General features: G+C 41.7%; 1 protein-coding gene across 1 annotated transcript in view; it reads left to right on the top strand.

Moving 5' to 3' along the window:
* Nucleotides 1-22,652, top strand: part of RELN (reelin) — a gene marked incomplete at its 5' end in the record, with an annotated part of 296,306 nt that overhangs the window by 167,497 nt on the left and 106,157 nt on the right. Inside the window, 5 exons of the mRNA XM_082479306.1 lie at nt 9,945-10,090; nt 13,853-14,004; nt 16,999-17,111; nt 19,158-19,366; nt 22,383-22,511. Coding sequence (XP_082335432.1) covers nt 9,945-10,090; nt 13,853-14,004; nt 16,999-17,111; nt 19,158-19,366; nt 22,383-22,511 — 749 coding nt within the window. The remainder of the gene's footprint in view (nt 1-9,944; nt 10,091-13,852; nt 14,005-16,998; nt 17,112-19,157; nt 19,367-22,382; nt 22,512-22,652) is intronic.

Here is a 22,652-nt window from a genome sequence, read left to right as displayed (position 1 = left end):
TTTCTCCTCCTCTCCCAGCCTGCTTGAGCTTGGACCGGGAATTTCATTATGTTTCTTGCTGCACTCAGGAGCGGTTGCCACTCGTTTGAAAGCACACGGCTGGTTGCAGACGCAGCTGGAACTGGCTACTGAAATAGGAAGCAAGCTGAGACACAAGCCACTGAATTTGTGTGTTTCGGTTCCAAAGAAGACAGCAAAAGACAAGAAAGATGCTGTTAGCAAGGCCAAGCAACCCTTAGGAGATTAATTGGATCCACTGGAACGTATTTATCTGTGTTGGACTGTGTGGAAGGGTGTTGAACAGGATAAATTCCTGACTGCATTTCAATATTTCCAGTGACAGCTCTGAGCGTGAGCACAGCCTTGCAGCTGAGCGTGATTAGGATGTTGCACTGGTGGTTGAGATTGCGGAAAGGCACGAAGCAGTGCTCTGCTCTGAGAGTTGTTAAAGGTCTGGGGACCTGAAGGCTTCATAGCTAATTGGGGGAAAAGATGAAATCTTTTTCCTTTGGTGATGCTTTGGATCTCTGTTCCTATAGAACAGAAAAGTGATCTCATCTTTCAGTGGATGCTTCATATATCTTGTATATTTCATCAGAAATTGTTGTTTTGACGTACAACATTTGCCAGGTTTTTTAGTTTTCTCTGATTGCCATGGTCCAAGATTGGATGCGCAAGTTCAAAACTTGAGGTTCTCAACCTGAGAGAGACAACCTCAGCAGTGTTATAGTTCATATCTCCGCAGTGCTTTGTAAACATAAAAATAGCATTGAGACCAAACCACCTGTCTCTGGAATTTTTCCACATCTAGGAAAAAGCAGTACAGATCATTACAGACATCAGAGCGGCGATGTGCTCGGTCATGATATGTTAACCCAGTGATGCTTCTCACCTTTGAGAAGAGTCAAGTTACAGAAATGCTGTCTCATAGTAGTTGCGGCCACTCTTCGCTTGGTGGCTGAAGGTTGCAGTCCAGCTGGTCAACTTTGTTTGGTCTGCAGGACTTGGGGATTACACCTGAGGTTGTCTCTGCTGCTGAGCTGCAAGCATGCAGCCTGGCATAACACGGGGTGGGGGCAAGGGGGGAAGGTCTGTGCCAGCCTCACTGAGCAAGTTGGGCTTAGGACCAGGGAATGGTACCTGATGTATGTTAGTCACTACCGTAGACGTGACCAATACATCCTGAAAATGTCCCAATCCCAAGACCCTGATACAGTAAGCCCCTTAAGTAACAGATTGTCACCATTCAGCTCATCTTAATTTCCCAGAAATGTGTGCCAGCTTAGCAGAAGAGAAAGCTGCATAAAAAGAGAGTGGGAGAAATGAACACTCACACTCAGAAAAATATGCTGAAAATGCGTCCATAAAACTCCGTGACCTTCCACCACACCCAGAGCACATCAGGGCTATGCACATCCTAGATCTGCAACCTTCCTGAACCTGTGTTGTTGTGTGTCACTGAGCAGGGAAGACATGCACACAGGCCTAGGAGTTTGGCAAAAAATAAGGCTGATTAAGCTTTTCCACACCCCCAGTTCCAGAGCAGATTTCCAAATGTCTGAATGCTCTGTTAATTAATAGGAATGGCATTGGATAGTCTTCTTTCAAAACAAACATCCTCATAGTCCATATATATCTTTGACGCGTTTAATTGTTCGTGATGAAATGAACAAGATTTTTTTCCTTTTTTTTGGTTTTAAACTCTTGGTTAAAAAAGAGTTGAGGTACCCATTGTTTTAATTAGATCAAATATATTTGTTTGCAGGAGGAAAGGCGATGCTCTAGGTATGCCAGTGTGAAAATGGCAGATTGAAATTGCTATGACCTTATATCGGGCAAAGTTACACAGATATAGACGCTTCTGACGAGACTCTTTTGGTTTTGCATAAGATAGAGCAAGGCAGTGTTTGGACTGTGGGCTAAACCCAGCCTTCTAGCCAGCTGCTTTGCTTCGCAGGAGCCCTTATCCACCCCATCTTCCTGGGAAGAGGCGAGCAGGCTTCCTGCCGCACCTCATCTGAGAGCCGTTCCTGCTTCTCTGTGGGTGGAAGGGGGAGTGTGAGAGGGGAGGAGAGGTGAAGAAAGCGGAGCAGGGTGCACAAAACCTGTCGAGCGGCTCCCTTTAGTGAGAGTGTGGGCACTCTGAGCTGCGCCCATGAGGAGGCATCTCTTTATCCATCGGGCTGGATCTAGCCCGTGCATGGAATCGCTCTTGCTTTTTTTTGTTGTTGTTAATAATCACACTTCAAATTAAAATAATAATACTTAGATACAGTGCTTAGGGGGTCATTGGAACTGGTAGGTGGTTTACTGCGGTGCTGTGACTTGTTCAGGCAGCTGAGAATCGCTGTTGGGCAGCGATGCTGAACCTGCACCTTTCTCCATGCCAGTTCCCCGTGGCTCGGAAGTGTGGTGGGGGGTGGCAGGGAGCCAGTGTTAGCTCTGAGCTGGCGTCAAAGCACCAGGGGTCTTTCCTGCCTCCTAGAAGGAAAGAATTTGGTCTGTGCAGATCACTTTGAGATGCACATTAATAAAAACAACATGAATCGACCCATTAGATGCCAAAGAGGAGAAACGATTTTGGTTGACTCGCAGTCTGATTTTACAATGGTGTAAATAGACATCATTACTTTCAGGAGAACAGATGAGGTTTAATCATACTCACTGCAGAGTGCTAGAAACATCAATAGTTCCCAATAACATAGAGGAATAGTTTAGTTCATGGCAGTTAAATGACTCATTAAGGAAATCGGTCATCACCAGAATGACTGGTGTTATACAAACATCATGAAATGTCCTAGAAAATTAAGACCCTTACAAATCACACGAATCACTCATAAACGCGGAAAGTGTTTTGAATTCTAGCCTTTGAATAACGGTCTATAATCAGAAATGATGAGTGAAAACACACTATAAACTGTTTGTTACTACATCACAAGACAAGTTTCATCCCATTGTTTTGGAAGGGGAAGGTGCACTGTAACCCCCCGTGCACCTGGCCTGCTTGCGCAGCCAAGGTTTTTGTTCTGTAACCTATATTGAATGATGCAAAAATGTAGCACGTGGGAAAGATTAAAGCCCTGTTCATCTCATGGGAAAGTATTCTAATTGCGTTGTGGTTTTTCCTTTGGTTAAAGAAGAGACTTCAGGCCAGAAGCATTAATAACCAAATCCACAGAATTTAGAATTTACAATCTGACCTCAGTTCTGTCACCGTACCTTTGCTGGCTAAGACATTGCATACATAGTATGATTTTACCAAGATGGAATCTATCCTTCTACCTGCTATCATGTCAACATCTAAAAATTTTTAAAACCTGCGTGACTCATTCCCAGAAAGAAACAATATCTAATTTATGGCTCCATTGACAATGCTGCTTTAATTAATTTTGTTCATCTTTTTTCTTGTTCTTCTGCTTCTCATATCTCATCTGTTTGCATTGCCTAGATTTTAATTAAAAAAACCTCTCCTCTCTAAGGAGCAATCTGAAGTGGCAAAAATAATCACTTAAAATATTACAGTCATTAAAAAATTGGCTGCGGTCAAAGCCATGCATTTTCAATTTGCCGACAAACGATATTTTCGTTTCCTTTTAAAGTGCGTTTTGTATTTGAATAGCATTCACCAGCCAGCCTGGCTACGAGAGATGCTCCTCCAGCTGGGTGGGCTGTGTGACAACTCCTTAATGGGGGAAATTGATGGCCCTCTGCTCGTGTAGAGGTGAAGGCATACTGGGCAGATTTCTTTCCATCTGCTGTCAGCCCTTTGCAAGCTGGCACTGCCCAAATGCCCAACACATTCATTCCAATGCAAGAAATGTCGCCAAAAAATAAATTGTGAGGCTACAGCTGTCTGAAAGAATCATCGGGGCCATTAGGCCCAGGAGAGATAATATGAAGAGGTGCATCAGTGTTCGTCTCTGATAAAAACCTAATTAAATGATGGTAAAGATGACTGTGGATACTTTAAAGGCGCAGAGGTGAACAACATTTTCATGGGAGTGGGGGGATGAGCTTCGGGAAGATGATATGCAGCACCTCAGCCAAAAATCTGTTACACTGAGGAATTTCACACTAGTGTTTCCTGTTGATGCTTCTCCGAATGGCACAGTTGTATCATTTAGTTGCCCTCTGTTGTGTTCTCCCAGTAAAGAAACCCCATACTGTAAAGCCAAGAGGTATTTATTGATTCACAAGTTTGACTTGAACAACTGGGACAGAAACTGGTTTGGATGAACTTCAGTGCTTCTGTTTACATTCCCAATCTTTGTCTTTTGAGCTTCTAAAAATCTTCAGGGCTGTGTCCTTAGCTGCAACTGTGGCATAGGCTGATCTGGTTGACGTTTGGGCTTCTTCACATGGCAGGGTGAACGGGAGACCTCCAGAGGTCCCTCCCAGCCAACAGGTCATGCTGAGGGTAGCAGATGTCTCCTTATGTGGTGCTGTCATGGAAGTCTTTAAAAATACAGAGACTACTCTGGCATGCTACATGATGTAGGATCCCAGATATTACTTGGGACCCTTAAGCCATTTAGATGCTACAGAAAGTTGGTCAGTATTTATTTATGCAAACATAACTCAGTCCAGTTGGAAAGGACCTGCTTCGGCAAATCTCATTTCCCTGCTTTTACTGACCAACGGTTGTGATCAATTCTAGTTGAAACCCATCTGTGTTTCAGACAATCAAGAGACTTTCCTAAAAGCACCTACCAAAAAAAAAAGGTGAAAACTGTAGGTAGATGATATAAAATGTAAAGACTATAGAGTAGGATAAAGAGGGTGACAAACTCTTGACAAAAGTTGGGTTTTGAAAGCATGCACTCCCTCCCATAGTCTGTGTCTTCAAATTGTTAGCTGATGCCCTTATAATGTACAACAGAAAGCTCACCTTAGTTAGTAAGACTTGCTGGCTTTCATAGACAACTTGGCTAAGAACTGTACTCATAGAATAGAAATATTCATAGACTAGAAATATGCATAGGCTAGAAATATTCATAGATAACAGCAATTTTAGCATGATTTTGTAGTAGTAGGAGTAGTGGTACCATTGTAGCATCAGAGCCCTGAGCAAGCAATGTACCACTGCTGCCTTTTCAGGCACAAACCAAAAAGCTTGTGTCCCAGGAAATTGCAATCCAATTATAAAACTGGAGATAAGCTGGGGCTGGGGAGATGTGGGAGTACAAGAAAATTGCAAGAGGGGAGAGCGCTCATCCTGGTAAGCTGTGCATTCTTCAGTGTAAGCAATGACAAGGCTTGTTGAGGAAAAGACTAAGGAAGCGCCTGAAGGACATGATCTTGTGGGAAATTTGCCAAGCATGGTGGGCAGAATGGGCAAAGGCATGCAAGTTTGGTTGTCTCACCAGCAGACGTAGTGGCAAGCATTGGCAGTCAAGGACAAGTGAGCCGCGAGACAGTGCGTGTGGGAGATGGGGGAGGCAGATGAGGCTGAGCCGTGCAGCACCTTGAAAGTAGGGAAAAAGCAGTGATACCATAACTATCCAGTAGACAAACTTTAGAAACACAGAAAATTCAGAGTGAAGATTAGATTGCAATCAAATCCGAGCATGCTGAGATATGGGAATGCATCCAGCCAATTTTCATTTCGCCCTATTCATGCAAAGCAATAGCTTAACAATTGCAGCTAGTGAATAATAGTATTGGTAGTGCCAGATTAAATTAAACTGCTTTATTTTCCCTTGGGATGACCACAGTCCTTGAACAGAACTTGGCATCTTTCCGTTTGACAAGAGGCAGGGGTTGTTTATTTAGGAGTACAACAGTTTGCTTATGGCAGGCTGATAGTCCCGCTCCAGTTGCAAACAATGGGAAATAGCTGCTGTTGTGAAGGAGCTCCATTCAAGTGCCTGCAAGTGTCTCATGTTCTATTACGTAGGTGATTTGGGAGAAAACTTTGTTTAATGAAGCTTATCAGATTTGTCAAAGGATTTATTCCCCATATTAATTTTTTCTCACAAATTAGTTAACTTTTCAGTGTTGTAATTTGTGCAAGGACACATTAAATGTTCCACATGCTTTTAATCCCCTTTAAATAAAATTAAACTCTCCTTCAGTTCTGGACCTACAGCTGATGCTTCCATGGTAACAGGGAGAAATATCCTACAAGTTGCTGTCATTTGGCCTTTCTAGTTACAAAATTTGCTCAGCAAGCTAATTTGTTCTTATCTTATAAATCATTTAAGTGTAAATAAAAATGAAACAGAGAACGAATTGAATCTTAATCTTGTAAGACAGAACTCTACATCTACATAGACATCTGCAGTAGCTCCAGTTTAGGGAGAAAGTAATCCAGTTAGTTTCAAAAGGCAGTACATGTTCATTCCAGATTTTTTATCACTTTAGAATGACAAAAAAAAAAAAAAAAAAAAGACCTGTAAAATCCAGTCCTTAAGTGCTGGAATTATATAGACTACCACTGCAAGTGTAAAGCCGTTCATTTGGGAAAGAGGCAGCACAGATGTAAATTGTACTTCAGTTCTTCGTTTCTAAAGGCTTGGATTCAAATCCTGGGTTGAACCCAAGGGAAAAGGAGTCTGATGGTTTCAATTCAGTCTCTAATCTGTTCAAGCCTTGTTATAAGACTGTAAAATAATCCAACACAGTCAGCAGCCTCCTGGATGTTGAACAAGACTGAGCTAGGGGCAATGCCCATGAGGGACCATCTCCTGTGGAGCTTCCTTTGCTCCTAGAAAATTTGGCTGAGTGCTCTTTCAGTTTGTTCATCCCTCAGCAGCCCATTGGATGAAAAAAAAAAAAAAAAAAGCAATAAAGCAGTGACAGACAGCGACTGCGTGGAAAATGGAAAGAAAAGTATGGAAGCTAAGTGTGAACTGGGGAGTGATGATTATACAGGCAAAGGAAGTGTGGGAGGTGGGAGAGGACAAGACCATGAGCAGAGGAGCCCTGACCCTTGCTGGGGCAGCACAGCTCACGCAGATGGGGCTGGTCCTCACCTGCTTCTCCCACGGGCATGTGTCCAGGGTCCCAAATGGTGACACTGGGGCAAAAACGTACCAGAAAATGATGGCTCTCCCTCAGGGCTTCTTCAAAAGCCATAGATGTGTTTTGAGCATCTTTCATACTCTCTTTAAAGGTGATGAGCTTCTCTTACTATTTTCATAGGTATGTAGAATAGTAGAGGGAGTTAAAGCCCAGTTGGAACTTTTCTTCTGTGTGGCTGTTTCATGGGAGTTTCAAAGCTAACATGAGTAGAGGGTGATATGAGCCATACGTTGTGTGGGTCATTAACACATAAAATATGCATGAAATACATATTCATAGATACTGTGTAGCTGTGTATAAAAGCATAGAGATAGTTTTATAGAATTGATGAAATGAATTAGGCTTCTGTATCCTTTTGAGCTTTCATAACGGGTTGATCATACACCACTGTATAAATAACTACATATTCACCATTTTGCCAAACTGCCCACTTATTTATCTTGACAACCTAAATGGAAACTCCATCAGACCTACTTCAGTAAATATTGTTAGGCAGCAGCAGGACATACAAACGTTAAATGATAATGGGGTTGTATCTGTTTTATGTTTATTTTAATAGGTGGCTCTCATCAGGCAAGAGATTGCTAATTACATGCCCCACTATCAAGTATCTACTTACACATAACTTAGCACCTGAGAAATAAGTAAGGCTTATAAAGGATTTTCCAAAGCTTTTATACAATTGTAATAACTAGCTCAGTAGGATCTATTTGTCTATTTGTTTCCTAAGAGATGAAGGGTTACATATAAATTTGAATTAAGTTTCAGCCTGTGTATTTATTTTTAGTGTATTTACTTGACTGCCTGCAGATAATAGGAGTTTTGTGGCAGATTGATTGACAGATAAAGGATACTTCATTTCTGTTCAACAAATGAAGAAAATTCTGAAAAGCAAGGAGCAAAATAAACAAATTATTCTTAAAATTCTGGTGTTAGCAATACCTGTGAGCATGAAGGATGAAATCAGCAAAGCCATTTTTCAGTCAACTATAAAGAACAGCCTAGCACAAACAGCATTTTTCAAAGAGAAGTAAAATACAAAACTGTTTCATTAATTTTTGCTAGTTATAAAATATTTTATGTGTAAATTATTCTGCCTTTTCAGTGGCAGCAGCTGCATATATAGTGCATTAACAGAGTAAGGAGACTTGTGACAAAATCTGTTTCATTTCTGTGATAAATTATCAACACTTCAGAATTTTTCTATTGCTTGACCTTTCTTTGGAAGAAAACCACTTTAAGCAATTTGCTTATTTTAGCAGTTGAAACAGTCCTTACATTTTTATAGTGTGTTTATTTCTTTAAGTGATATTTAGTCAGTGTTCATAAACATAGAGCTGTTGTCAGTCCACTATAGACCAGAAAGTCTCTATACTAAAATCAGACTTTCAGTACTCAGATTTTTTTCTAACGATTTATAGACATCTCTGAAAATGTAGTCCCATATTGCATTCCTAAATAGAAATTAATTGCTAAGTTATAGGCAACAATACTTGAAAATCATCAGCAAAAGAATTTCAGTCATGTCTTTTTTTGCATTGATAAATGAAAGAAGAGTTATAGAATGTGACAAAATGTGTTATTTTGCACTTTGCTCATAAAATACCATAGACAAAGATGTACTGGGAAGTTTTCATTTCTTGCCACATCTTTCTATTTCTTAAAAATTTAGTTATTCACTTACATGACACTACCATGACCTTTTTAAAGGCAGAAGAGGTGATGGTCGTACTCTCCCTTGGCACGTTTTGAAGGGGCTCAGAGACAAGAGGGCATTGCACAGACGATGCTGAAAAGGTCAATGCAATTTGGCATTATTGTATTTCTTTTTCAGATGTTGAACAGTGGTAAGAATGCAGAATTTACTCTCATTAATCATTTCTTACTTCAGCTTTTGCTTTTAATGCAACTGAGATTCCACACCTCCCCCCCCCCCCCAGTGTCTGAGCTAATTATTACTTTTATTAGTATTTGCTGTAATATGAACAGTTCAATAAAATGCCACGTTCTCAGTTTGCACTAAGGCCAGGTAAATCTTCTTTAGAAGCTTCCAGTATCTGTTTCAGCCACACAGATTTTGCAGACTTTTACCATTTTATCAGACACATAAGAAGGTGAAAGCAGGATGGGAGAAAGAAAATCTGTACTGTAACCCCCATGTGCTCCTCACAAACAGCTTCTTCCAGGCCGATACTCCTGGAGACTCTTAGTAGTCAGAGCACGTTGGGGCAGACCTGTGGCTTCATTTGATGCTGCTGAGGTGGTACATACAGAAATGAAATGGAAAAGCAGACACGTTGGGTTTGGGGGCAGCCTCAGAGACTCCCTGAGACTGGCGGTATCACGAGATCTAGTTGCCTATGAAGCTATTTGTTATGTTATTTGAATTAAATATGTCAAATATAGCTTTTTCATTCGTACACTCAGATCCAAAGTTTACTGTGTGGCAATGCATAGCAATTTTACATGCAAAAATCTCTGCTGGACAAAACTCAGGCGTGGAGATCGCACATGTGTTTCACAGCATGAAGCTCATATGCTGACAAAGTATCCGTAGCAATATTTGGTATACTACTAAAGTTATTTGTACACGCAGTTGTGTGAGCGCCAGCCATAACGGCAATGCTTTAAAATAGAAATAAAGAACACCCAGAGGTATGGCAGATTTCTATGCAAACACAGGTTTGTAATGGTCTGAAGTGCATTTGTAGGGAAGCAGGTATGAGATCAGGACTCGCTCATCATTGGGAGTGGGCCAAAAAAGATAAAAGATAACTGAACTGTCTGTTTTTGATTTTTATTTTGTTTCAGGCGTTGGTGAGTCATTAGATAACGTACAGCTCGCTCTGAGCTCTGGTGGGACGTGAGCAGGACAGCTGCCCTTGCAAACCCCATGTAACGTCACCTCCTTTTGTCCACAGCACAGCTGCCAGTCGGACGGAAACTCCATCTACTTCCACGGGACAGAAGGCAGCGAGTTCAATTTTGCCACAACCCGGGACGTGGACCTTTCCACGGAGGACGCCCAGGAGCAGTGGGCAGAAGAGTTTGAGAGCCAGCCTAAAGGGTGAGTGCCCCTCACCTCTGCAGGGCCATAAGATGAGAATGAGTAGTCATACAGTAAATAGCAGGTGACTGGGGAGTTTAGGAAGGGGCAAGTCCGGAAAGCCTGGGAGGAGCGGTCTGCCTCCAGACCATTCTGTCACCAAAGTTTTTAATGAAAGAAGTTGGGCTTGTAGTCATTCTGAAGAAACACACGATGCTGATCTGTTTTTTCATTCTGTCACACCCGAGTGTTTTTAACAAACTCATATCCCTATGAAATCAAATTCCTTGAGAAATTCATCCCGCTCTGGATCCCTGCTGTGAGCCGCCCTTCGCCACGAGAGAGCTCCTGCTTGTGCAGAAGCCTGCCGGTGCCGGAGGAGGAGGAGGAGGCGGAGGCAGGACAGCTGAACCGGCAGCCTGCTCTCACCTTCCAGCACCAAGAGCATGGCCAGAGCTGAGGATTTGGCTGATAATTTATTATTTTTACTTTAATAAATATAGGGATTCAAAGAGTACCTCTAAAGGCAGATCCAGCAGGGACTGCTGCAAAGGCACAGAAAGTAAAGAAACCATCTAGGACAGCAAAATTACCACTCTTAGCAAAATATGGGCGAGCTTCAAAAAAAAAATGTCCTGGTAAAGACATATCATTTTGTATACCTCAGCGTATAAAGCGTATAAATTTTGACAAAAAGAAAATAACCAACAATGCGGTCTTGATTCTTTTTTATTTTAAAAAAGAAGAGTTTCATTAGGTGCTGTAACCCCAGAGCAATGAGAAACACACGCTGTTAATTTATGGGTCTCTGCTGAACGTTGATTTTAACCTACAAAGTGCTTCAGGTCATTAGCAGCTGATTCAAATGCTGCCTACGCTGTGCTGAAGGTAAAGAGCACCTTTTAAGAAATACATGCTAATGTGTCCTGGGGACGCGTGGTTTATTTGGGGCTTACTGAAAAAATATTCACTGTGAACTCTGTCTCAGTTCGAATAATCAACCCATGGCATAGCGCGTGCTGTTTCAGACAAAGGAAAGAAAATGAGTATGTGTGTTGTGTGTTAGGTGACCACGTGGGATACGTTTGAGACGTTCTCTCATTCTCTTTTGCATCTTGAAAAACAGGACGGGAGTGTTACCTGGGGACATCTGCCCTGTCTGTAGATCCAGTCTCTGCTGGACCAGGTGTTTAGTTGAGCTAAGTTGAGCCAGATCCTTCATCGTCAGCTGTTCTAATCAGGACACCTCCTTCTTAGAGAATGAGCAAACTTTTAAAAATTAATTACAGTAGTAAATGCTGCAGTGAGTAGAAATATGAAAATAAAACGCTGGTTTTATTTTTTTTTATTTTATTTGCTAACCCTGGTTAGCAAATGCAGAATTTCTTCTGAATTAGGGATATTTTCAGTGTCACACAGGGTCTAGCTCCAGTCCGCAGGTGCCCCCGCTGCCAGCCCGGAGCGAAGCAGGGCACAGCCGGCGGATGCAATTCTGCACTCTCGTCCTGCGCCCAGTCCCAGCGGCCAGGTCCTGATCTGCCCCCTGCACGTAAAATCTCGGTGGTGTGGCAGCCTGCCCTAGCAGGGGCAACTTTGTTTTCTGAGGCACTAAGCAGCCAGCCCAAGGCCTCACAACATTTCCCTTTTTTTATTTTCTTTTGAATTTTTTTGCTTTTCAAATTTTATTCGATATTAGACACTTCCTTCTTTCAATCGTTGCTATAAGAATGGAGGTTTAAATTGCACACAGCCACGAATACACACTGAACTCGGGTGATATTATGGACATCCCCATCGTATAAAATTGTCACCACCACTGTCCCTTCTTTGCAACATTTCTGTGGGGCTTCGCTTTGGGAATTGTACACAACTGCAAATAGATGAGCTTCCTCAATCCCTTCTTAGAGAAATACTTTTGAATGCTATTTGAACCATACTTGAAAAATTGTTTTGCTGTATTTAAATAGTCACGGAAACACTTTATACCTGAGGCAGAGCTGGTGGGAAGTTCTCCCGCTCCCCTTTGTAACGTCGGTTGGAGCCTGTCAGCTCTCACAGCAAGGCAAAAGCATCCCTCGTAAGGGAGAGGGTTTAATCAAGAATGTCTGCATCTCTCGCATGCCATCACCCAGGTTCTTTCTGCATTTATCCTTACAGACAGTGTTTTGATGTATTTTTAGGAAAGTGCCAGTTTTTTAACGTTGTAGAACTTTCTGGTTTTCTTTTCTAATGCTGCCTAAAAGGAGGGGATCCCTGGAAACATCCATGATCTGCATCATTCATGACCCCGAGTTGTTTTGTGGGTCACTACAGAGAGTGTTTTAATTGAGCTAAATAGAGCATACAAAAGGTCAATGGAGCATTGGGAGATTTTGCCGTGTAAGTTAAAGTAGGCACAACTGTTTAATTCGGTACTTGCCTTCAGCCCGAGAGACCCATTTTCAAAATTGTTTTTTGATTATATTGCACGTTACCTTTAAAAAGTCTACACGACTGAAATACTTCCCTCAGATTTAGGGCTAGGTTAAATTATGCTGCCATTAACATATTTATATTTATATCAGAAAAGTTTTTTAGTGATGTTAAGGTCACTAGTTCCTGTGTAAATGACTGACAGTTTTAAAGCGGGATTTCCAAACAGGCACATTGCTGGTCTGTCACAGCTTAGGTCAATAGGGAAGCTTTTAAGGAGATCCTAGAAATACATTTTGAAACAGTTGGAATGGTTAAACTGGTAAATAGACTGTGAAGTTCTTGAAATGACAGTTTGTGAAACTGCTGTATGGCACATCGCTGCTAGAGATTGTTTCTGCTGGAAATAGAGAGGGAAAGGCTCTGCCTTCCCACAAAGGCTTCCGAACTTCAATGTTTCCTCATTCATCCTGAATCATGCTGGCTAGTTCAGCAATTGTGTTATCAGGGTTCTAAATAAATCCATTGCTTTGTCAGCCTTATATTTTTAAAATACTTTGTTATGAATTAATTAAGGCTTCAACAAGAATAATAATGTATCAGACCAAAATAATGTACGAGTTTTCAATAGTTTCTAATCTTTCAAAATATTTTAATCAAGTTTTGAAGAAACCAACACTTTCATGATGAAAACATATTTTCAATAAAAAATATTTAATTGAAAATTCTGCAACAGCTCTTTTAATTATCACTGAATAAAAATAAGAGAAAATGTTGCACAGAAAAACTGAGATTGTATCATCACATATTAAAAACACAGCAGTCTTTATTCGTATTCTGTTCGTGTGTTAGTTAAAAACTCTTACCCTAAATGCTCAAAAAGATGAAAACAGAGCATTTTCAGCTAATATCTACATATTTAATGACTGTATAACAGATATGGTGGACATGCGGCTTTTCAAGTTTCATTGATCTGTAAATGTTCGATTATATGAAACGAAACAGAATGCAATTATATTGTAAACATTGTTATGCCAGAAAAATAATGAAGATGGTAGAACAACACAACACTTAATATTTGGTAATAGCATTCATTACAAGCCTCATTTTTTTAGTAATTCAGGCTTTTCTGCCAATTTATTTAAAATATTCACATTTACTCTGCTTTATTTGAGTCAACTGAGTTTAAAAACTAGTATTGAATATGTCAGTAATGTTGCAGGAGTCATATTTGAAACACTGCATTTCATTGCAGTGTAAGAGTAGCAGCAGCTACTTTTGCATGTACAGGTGAACTCCTGGAACACGTTTTGTACGAATTTATCAGTAATGCGCCTCTGCACATTCTCTGCCCGCTGTTGACCTCTCCAGGTGGGACATATTTGGAGCCGTCATTGGTACCGAATGTGGGACACTGGAATCTGGCTCAGCTATGGTATTTCTCAGAGACGGAGAAAGGAAAATATGCACTCCATACATGGACACTACAGGATATGGGAACTTAAGATTTTATTTCAGTATGGGTGAGTATATATTCCTTATGTAATACAGCATGTGGAGCATGTGAGATTTAAATGGCGCAGTGCGCATAGAACTATTTTAAGTGCTCCTCAGAAGAGGATAGCTCTGTTTCGTGACTGTGATACCCATGAGGATGTAAGACTGACCACTCTTGGTCAGACCAAGAGTCCACCTTCCTGGATGCCCACACAGGTGTACAAACACAGTAGGCACAAAAATAGGCCTCCCCAAAATATTCTTCCAGATGGCACTGACTTGCAGATGAAAATTTTTCTGAACCAGACCAGGCGCTCTGGACTTTGTAGCCATTGGTGGGCGTTTCTGCCATGGATTTATGCAGCTTTTTTTTTTTTTTTTTTTTTTTTTGGCTGATACAAACGTTTAGCTCCAGGTTAAAAGAGTTAAAACAGTTTAATATAAAAGTTACATGAAGGTGTGTCCATGTAAGGTCTGTGTCTCAACTTCCTTTATAGTTAGAGGAGATGTGGTCAGTACCGTTGCTGGAAAAAACCATTCAGTTCACTGTGAGATACCTGTGCTGGAGCAGCTGAGCAGCTCCCTGGATTCCACTGACTGCATGGGTTGGATCTCCCTTGAGATAAAGGAAGCTTAAGCACCTGGTCCCCATATAGGTGTGGGTTCACTCTTCTTCAGTCCTCAGGCAAGATTCATTACACAAGGACAGGTTGTTGTTGCCACTTGAGGTGTCCAAGCATATCTGAGATACCAACACAAGACTATCAGATATAACCCAGGATTTGCTGGAGTAGCGAGTAGGTCAAGCACGTCCCTCTACAGTGTCTAAAGTGATCCTTGGTACTGGTTTTTATCAACCAAACCTGCCTGTTGTGCCAACAAGACCCTGTAGCCACTCCATAGTTCAACAATTCTTCATGTGAAGAAGTATCTTCTCATGTACCTTCTAATTTCATTCGATGACCCGTACTTCTTATATTAGAAGAGATGGTCATATTTTTGTCATCCTCACCCCACCGCAGAGGATTTTACAGGTACCTGTCATATCGTCCCGCAGTCATATCCACATGGACCCTCGTGTTAATCCACCAGCGTGAACCGAGTTGCACCTGAGGATGAGATAGGAGTAGCACAGATGTGGGATGGCCTTACCTGGCTGAACCCACAGAATAGTTTCTATGCAAAAGCTCTTACTATATTCATAAATGTTTTCCTCTGCTAATGTATTGTCCCAGGGTGAGATTCACAGAGTGTGTTATAGTGTGATAAAGTCTTGGAGGAGGTATAGCCTACATGCGGCAACCTTAGTGCAAAGCACTGATGTGGTGTTAGCATCATCTGCAGACCTTCCCTGCTGGGACACAGTGCAACCTCAGGGATTTACCAGGGCTAAGAAAGCAGCCAAGAACAAACCCCTCCTGCCACTTTCCCGCCCCGCTGTTGTTGTCAGTACAACTGCATTAGTTCAGTGTTGCAACAGACCAAAATCCCTGTGAACATAGCGGTTGTCATTCAGTATCGCACAGTGTTTTCCCAGAACTTTTATTTTGCACATAAAGGAAATTGCATGAGGTTATTCTCTCAACACCAGGTTTAGAGGAGGTGAGGGGTTTTGCTTAAAAGTAGAGAATAATAGAATAATAAAGGAGGAAGCAGAGACTAAACTTGTGACCTCCATAAGCAACCTTCTGAATCAACAAGAAAAAACACCCTTTATTTAATGAGTGGAAGACCTCATGTTGTTGTCCTAAATTGTCGCACATCTCCTCTGTGTTACATGGATTACCAATAAAGCACAGGAAAAAGAGGATGCTTTTTCCCAGTTCTTCCAAGCATTACAACACCTGCAAGAGAAACAGGAAAGAAATTTGCTCAACCTTATGAACTTAGGGGAGAAGTTGTTAGCACATGCAGGCGCAGAGGGTAGTGGTGTATCACTTGAAAAAATGTATTCTGTACATACTGTTAAAATAAATAAATAATAGCTTAAACACGGGGATGTTCCTTCCTGCAGTATGATACACATCAAAGATGCGCATCTTATCTCACTTTCTGGACTGCTTTGCCTATTCCATTCCAAGAACTGGACATCTGTAGTGAAATTAGCAGAGAAAGTATTTCATATATGCAACCTTTCTATTTTACAGGCTTTTCAAAGAAGATTCCTCATCCTGTTTTTTCTTTTTTTTTTTTTTTTAAATACCTGCACTACCCATAGTGTACGGGGAATTGATGTTTCCTGTTTCAATTACAAATACTTTGTTTTAAAAACTTTTTTTCCAGAACAAGAAACTAGTGTAATGATGTCCATCTCGTAACTATAATGTGGAGCTTAATGCTCAAATTTGCCAATACATCTGCTCTCTCGGAGAAGATTAATAAGTGTTTTGGGTTCTGTCAATACAAAGATATTTCAAATGTTGCACCATCCCAATGAGGCAACAATGACACACATTTTGTGTGATACCATAGACTCTATCCATCCCTTTTAGGATATGGTGTAAATAGTAGAAGAAGCAGCACAACAAAAGAAGTACACGGCAGTCTTCCTCATTTCCTACTAAGAGCAAATTCTCAGCTGCCAAACTATCAGCTGAGAAGTATTTAAGAGGTCCTCACATACGATGTGTGTGGCTGCATGGAGTGTGAGTAGTAAATAACAGTTTACTGACGAGAACTCAAAAAGCAGAGCATTTCTATGTAAATAGGATTTAAAGCATACGGATAGCAGTATTGCTTTGGGCACAGCATTTTCTATTAAAATTGTTTTGATAAGCTGATTAAGAGAGTTACTTGAGGTTTTCGTAATTGTCAATGCCCTTGATCTCTGGCATGGTGTATCTGATCAAATAGTTCTTATACACTGTGTCCTTAGGGCTGGTGTTCTTTTGTTTCATATCCTAAGTTACACAGCATCTGGTTGTAATTATTTTTGTAATTATGGCTGCGTGATACGATTCCACTTTCCAATAACAAGGGCTTCAATTAATTTTTTTCTCCCTCAAATGTGTATTGTTCAGGGGGAACCTGTGATTCGGGAGAATCCCATGAAAATGATGTCATACTTTATGCCAAGATTGAAGGCAGGAGGGAACACATACCTCTTGACACCCTGACCTATGCTGCTTACAAGGTAAACCGTTTTAAACAAAGTAGGTGAATGGGATTGACAGATCAATCTATTTTTAAGCCATCACAACGATGTTGTATGTTGCATTCCATAGGGGCAGTCAAACATGATCTTCCCAAGCACATCAATCACGTGCAGATGTCACAATGATAGGGCGCCTTTGCGGCACAGCTCTGCAGTTACTGCTGATTACTCCACCCCACAGCAGGACCGCCGCGTTGGCTAGTGCTAGGATAACAGGCAAATGGGCAACGGGAAAAAAAAATTCAGCCGCCAGCCGAAAACTTTGGTGATAACAGCTCCTCAGTTTGACAGTCAGGAGCTATGGCCTGAGCGGGTCAGTCATGGTGAGATCAGTGGCTGGGAGGACAGTGACTGGGAAATGCCTGGATGTCTTCCCCCTGCATTGTGCAGGAAATGTCCCATTTTACACTTGTTATTTCCATTTTAAATACAGCTGTGTGCCCTCCAAGAGGGCCTGCGGCAATGCGGGCATAAAGTCAGCCACAGGAGGCAGGTGCTGGCGGTGCACGCAGGCAGCTTCTCCTCTGCCGCTGCTGCAGCCTCCTTCCAACCACGTCCACCACCCTCAGGCGGGACAACAAGCACCTCCAGCCCGCTGTCAGGATCCTTCCTGTCTACGGCAAGGAAGCACTTAGACCACATCTACCCTGAGTAACCCAGCACCCAGCCCTGAGGTGTCCTTCCTCTGCTGCTGTAAAAAAATAAAGGCAAAAATTGATGCGTAATGCATATAGAATCATAGAATAGAATCAGTGAGGTTGGAAGGGACCTTTAAGATCATCAAGTCCAACCGTTAACCTACCCTGATAAAAACACCACCACTTCTAAATCATGTCCCTAAGCACCTCATCTACCCTTTTCTTAAACACCTCCAGGGATGGTGAATCCATCGCCTCTCTGGGCAGCCTGTTCCAATGTTTAATAACCCTTTCAGTGAAAAAATGCTTCCTAATATCCAATCTAAACCTGCCCTGACATAACTTGAACCCGTTTCCTCTTGTCCTATCACTTGTCACCAGGGAGAAGAGGTCAGCTCCCATCTCTCTACAACCTCCTTTCAGGTAGTTACGTGTTTAGTATAGGTAGTCAGGTAGTTAGTTAGTATACGTGGGGATGCGCTAGAGGTTGAAATGCAGCATGTTTGTACAGTGCGGGGGAAATCTGGTGGTAAAGGTGCAGCTGGTTTCAAGCACAGGTCTGTGTGCATTTTCACTGTGACTGTAACATTCAGAGAGCAAATGTTTACAGTAGGGTTTGGCCTGGGTTTGGTTGAGTCACTTGCATTGTTTCATTGTGCGTGGCTTCCCTCCTCGCCTGCTCTTGTGTGGAAGATGGGGTAGAACTTTTTTTTAAAACTAAGGAAACCGTGATTGTAAAATAATAAAAAATTAATTGGGGAACTCGGGGAGAGATAGGATCTGAAATTACGCTGACTTCATTGTGGAGTTTTTTTAAAAACAAGCAGTTTTAAAGCTGACATCCTCTTTTGACATAATAAAGGTCTAGTTACGTTGCTTTAGGACAAAGGCTGAGCTTTATAAAGCAGCGCTTTCATTTATTTCCACAACATAACATCCTCCCTACGTACGCCTGTGAACTCATGCTGTTACTCCATTCTCACGTATTCAGACTAGACATGCCATCGCCCTGCGTTTGCTTCTGTGAGCTGAGAGGCTGCAGGACAAGTAGCATCTTCCATTCCCAAGGAAGCACTGACAAAATAAACCAGTATTTTTCAGAACACAGAAGGTACAGTCTTTTTCACAGTGTCTTGGCAGCCAAACAAACTGATCCCACTAAGGTGGTAAGCAGTACTGGTATCCAGAGTGCTAACAGCTATGCGCATAATGTAAAAAGCTTTTATTTGGGATCTTCTGTGGGAAAAGGTGGCAAAACCAGAAATGAAGCAAGGAGAGAGAAAAGTACACGTTTGGTTCAGCAGATTTGAAGTTGCTTTTCTGTTTTAAATGTGACCTTTTTTAATATTATTTGTTTTATTTAAGCCTAATTTAATTTCTTTTAAAGGTTCCATCTTTGGTTTCTGTTGTCATTAGTCCGGACCTGCAGACTCCGGCAACCAAGTTTTGCCTGAAGCAAAAGAGTCACCAAGGCCACAACAGGAATGTCTGGGCTGTGGATTACTTCCACGTCCTCCCAGTGCTGCCTTCCACCGTGACTCACATGATCCAATTTTCCATCAATTTGGGTTGTGGAACTTATCAACCTGGTAACAGGTACAACAAACAAGATTTCTCTTCTGATTATCAGCTTTCTAGCACATTTTGGTTTATAGCATCTATATGAGTATTTGGATTTTTTTTTTCTCAGAAGGAACGAAGCCAATTAATAATGACAAATATAAGCTTCTCAAAAGCCAATGTTTCTCCCAATCTCCACAGGCCCAGGTTTATATACCCCATGTGTGATAAGGAGTCTATTAAATAGCTTTCCAGGTCAAAACTTGCTTTTCTTAGTCCATTATTCTGAAATATGCTCATGATTTCAGAGCGACTTTTGTTCCAGTTTCTAATGGATATGAGATTTACCTGTTAATACTGTGTAGGGGTGAAAGTATTAAAGACAGTGGCAGAAACCTGCCCTACTGACCTGCCAGAGATTACTGATGTCACAACCATGTCTAATTCTTGTAACACTGGTCATAAATGGCCCTCATCTTGACAACCAACAGTATGAGGACCTCGCGGCCTGTGCACTGACCACAGAACTGTTTTGCTGGCTTCACTTCATTGGAGCGTTCAACATTATTTTTTCCACGGAGTTAAGGGGGAGAGAAAGGGAAAGAAGGGAGTAATTTTCTGGTCCGTATTTCGTAGAATATTAGAAATGTTGGTTGGAAGGGACCTTCACTGGCCATCTAGTGAAACCTACTGCTGCAGGTGGGGTTGTTATCAGCGTAGGTCAAGTCAGCCACGACTTTGCCTATGCATGACTTAAAAACCTCCATGGATGGACATTGTGCTACCTCTCTGGGTGACCTGCTCCATTGAAAAAGTGTTTCCTAATGTCCAGTCCAAAACTCTGAAGCCATGTCTTTATGGCCATTGCCCTTTCTACTGTGTCTGCCAGTACTGAGGAGAGTTTGGCTCTGCCTCCCTTGAGAGTGCCCTCCACACCATCATAGGCTGCCACAGCTCACCCCTCCTCTCCAGGCTGAGCAAGCTGGTTCCCCAGCCCATCCTGGCCCAGTGCTCAAGGCCACAGACATCTTGGTCATCCTCTCCAGTTTCTTAACATCCTTCTTCAAATAGGGGACCCAAAACCAAACTGTCCACTGTCCCTTTGTCCTTGTGTACGTGCGAGACTGTTTATCTTGACATTTTATGAGGATTAAGTTACTTTATATTTTTCCAGAGTTAAAAGTTTAAAGGAGGAGACTGTCAATGCTTTCACATCCATGTCCTGTGGCATCTGCTCCCAACTGGAAAGAGCTGCATTAGCACTGAAAATCCTAGCAGCCGTGCAGGGCAGCAGAATTCAAGGGGCAGCAAACATTTTTCTACATGGAAAGTGAAAACTTTACCTGTAAACACTCCTGGCCTGCAAACACGTGTTATATAAAGTCTGTCTCAGTCTGTTATCTCATGGGAATTAGTATGTATTTTGAAAGATTAATATTCTTCCTTCATGTAAACTATTTCTGAAGCAGAAGTGAGCTTCTTCATAACAAAAGAAGCACTATGTCCCCATTATCTCTATTCGTATTTCCCAAATACAGCAGCATTTCCCCGTCTCCTGGTCTACAGCGTTATGCATAATGCTTTCACTACTGCAAATGTGAGAAGCTCACAGTGAATCTATGCAGTAAATATGACCCTCCAAGGTATCAGTGCAGTTAAATCTGAAATAAATTAGTCAAAACCTCCATAAACCGTTTTAATACACACTTAAATATCACAGTGATAGTGCATTTAAGTAAAGTAATATTGTCAGCAAATTATAATGAAAAGGAAAAGTTATAATCCACTAATTTAGTATTGAGGTGATGAATTATGACTTTTATAATGTTCCACTGACATTACTTAAAATAAAACACAATATTACAAGCTAATTATATAGAGGAAATTACAATAGTATTTCAGTTAAATACTAAATCTGTAATAAATCAAGCACTTTCTATATTACTTTTTCAAGGTCCTCAGAATGTAAAAGATCTAAAGATTTCCCTGCAGTCCTAGATTGTAAACAGTGTTTTTAAAAATATGCAGTGAAACAGTGAAGGAAAAAGTTGTAGTACTAGCTTTTTGAAAACTGAACTTGTTAATGAACTTTTGGGAGAATGGATTTAATAGCTCGTTGTCAGAGACTCAGTGGATGGTCTCATAGAGTTTCCAGTTCTCTAATGTCACCACCTGCACATGGATGGTTTGGCTTACTGATCGTCAATGAAACCAGAGAACAGCAGCCTTTTTCCTGGCAAATCGGGAAGTTTTGCATATGGTTATGTCCCTATGACACAAAATTCACCGCTGAGCACTCCAGGTCCTGTGAGGTGGGAGGAAGCCTCCAAAGACTGCTATGGCTGGGCAGCACAGAGGCTCCCACGGCTCCCGGGGGCTCTGCCTGCTAGGTGGGGTCTCTGAAGGGTGCCCTTCCCCCAGTCCCATCCACCCTCTGCAGTCCTTGGTGGGGACTGGCCGTTTTCACTGTTCCATAGTGCTTTTCTGGTCTCTGTTTAGGCATGATGGGTGGAGGAGGCAGCTGACTGAGAAGTCCAGTGAAGTTAATATTGGTCTGCAACAGAAGGGAAGAGCCAGCCGCCACGCGAATAACTAGCCGTCTTTTGACCACCTTCTGAAGGTGTAATGGTTAGCGGCTGGCAGTTATAAGTGCCCTGTGCTCACATGGTGCTGTCTAGGTCTGATGAACCCCAGTTTTCGCATCTTTATTTCTGAAACCATTTCTAGCTGGAATATAAGAGTAACATCAGCTCATTTAACAGCAGCAGCATAAAAACACTAGGTAGATGGTGGCCAAAAAAGGACTAGGTGTTTAGACAATCCTCAGTCTATAGGCTATCCTTTTGGGTTTTAAACACTCCGATTTGTTTCATGTTTGTATTTTCGGGATTTTTTTTGTATTTAAAGTCTGCTTAATTTTTTTTCATGTTTCAGCATCAGTTATCAGGAGTAACAGATTTGGTGATTTTCTCAGTGTTGGTACTTCTGCATTCATACCTATGCCAGTTAGGCTCACAGCGTCTTTCTCCTTTCTTTCCTTCACTGTTATCAGCGTCAGCTTGGAGTTTTCAACCAACCATGGTCGCTCTTGGTCCCTGCTCCACACCGAGTGTTTGCCTGAGATATGTGCTGGACCTCACCTCCCCCACAGCACCGTCTATGCCTCTGAAAATTACAGCGGGTGAGAGTGTTCTCTGCAAAGCTAACTGAGATGCGAGATTAGAGGAGTGAATTATAGGTGACGGAAGAAAGCAGCAAAGCAAGCAACCCTGTGTCATCTTTCATTTTGTACCAGCTGAGGCCAGCAAGGAAGGAGTGTTCT

The sequence above is a fragment of the Vanellus vanellus genome, assembly GCF_965231255.1.
Source record: "Vanellus vanellus genome assembly, chromosome: 1".
In the NCBI taxonomy this organism is placed as follows: Eukaryota; Metazoa; Chordata; class Aves; order Charadriiformes; family Charadriidae; genus Vanellus; species Vanellus vanellus.
The sequence above is the reverse complement of the archived record's forward strand: the minus strand, read 5'-3'. Positions and strand labels throughout refer to the sequence as shown.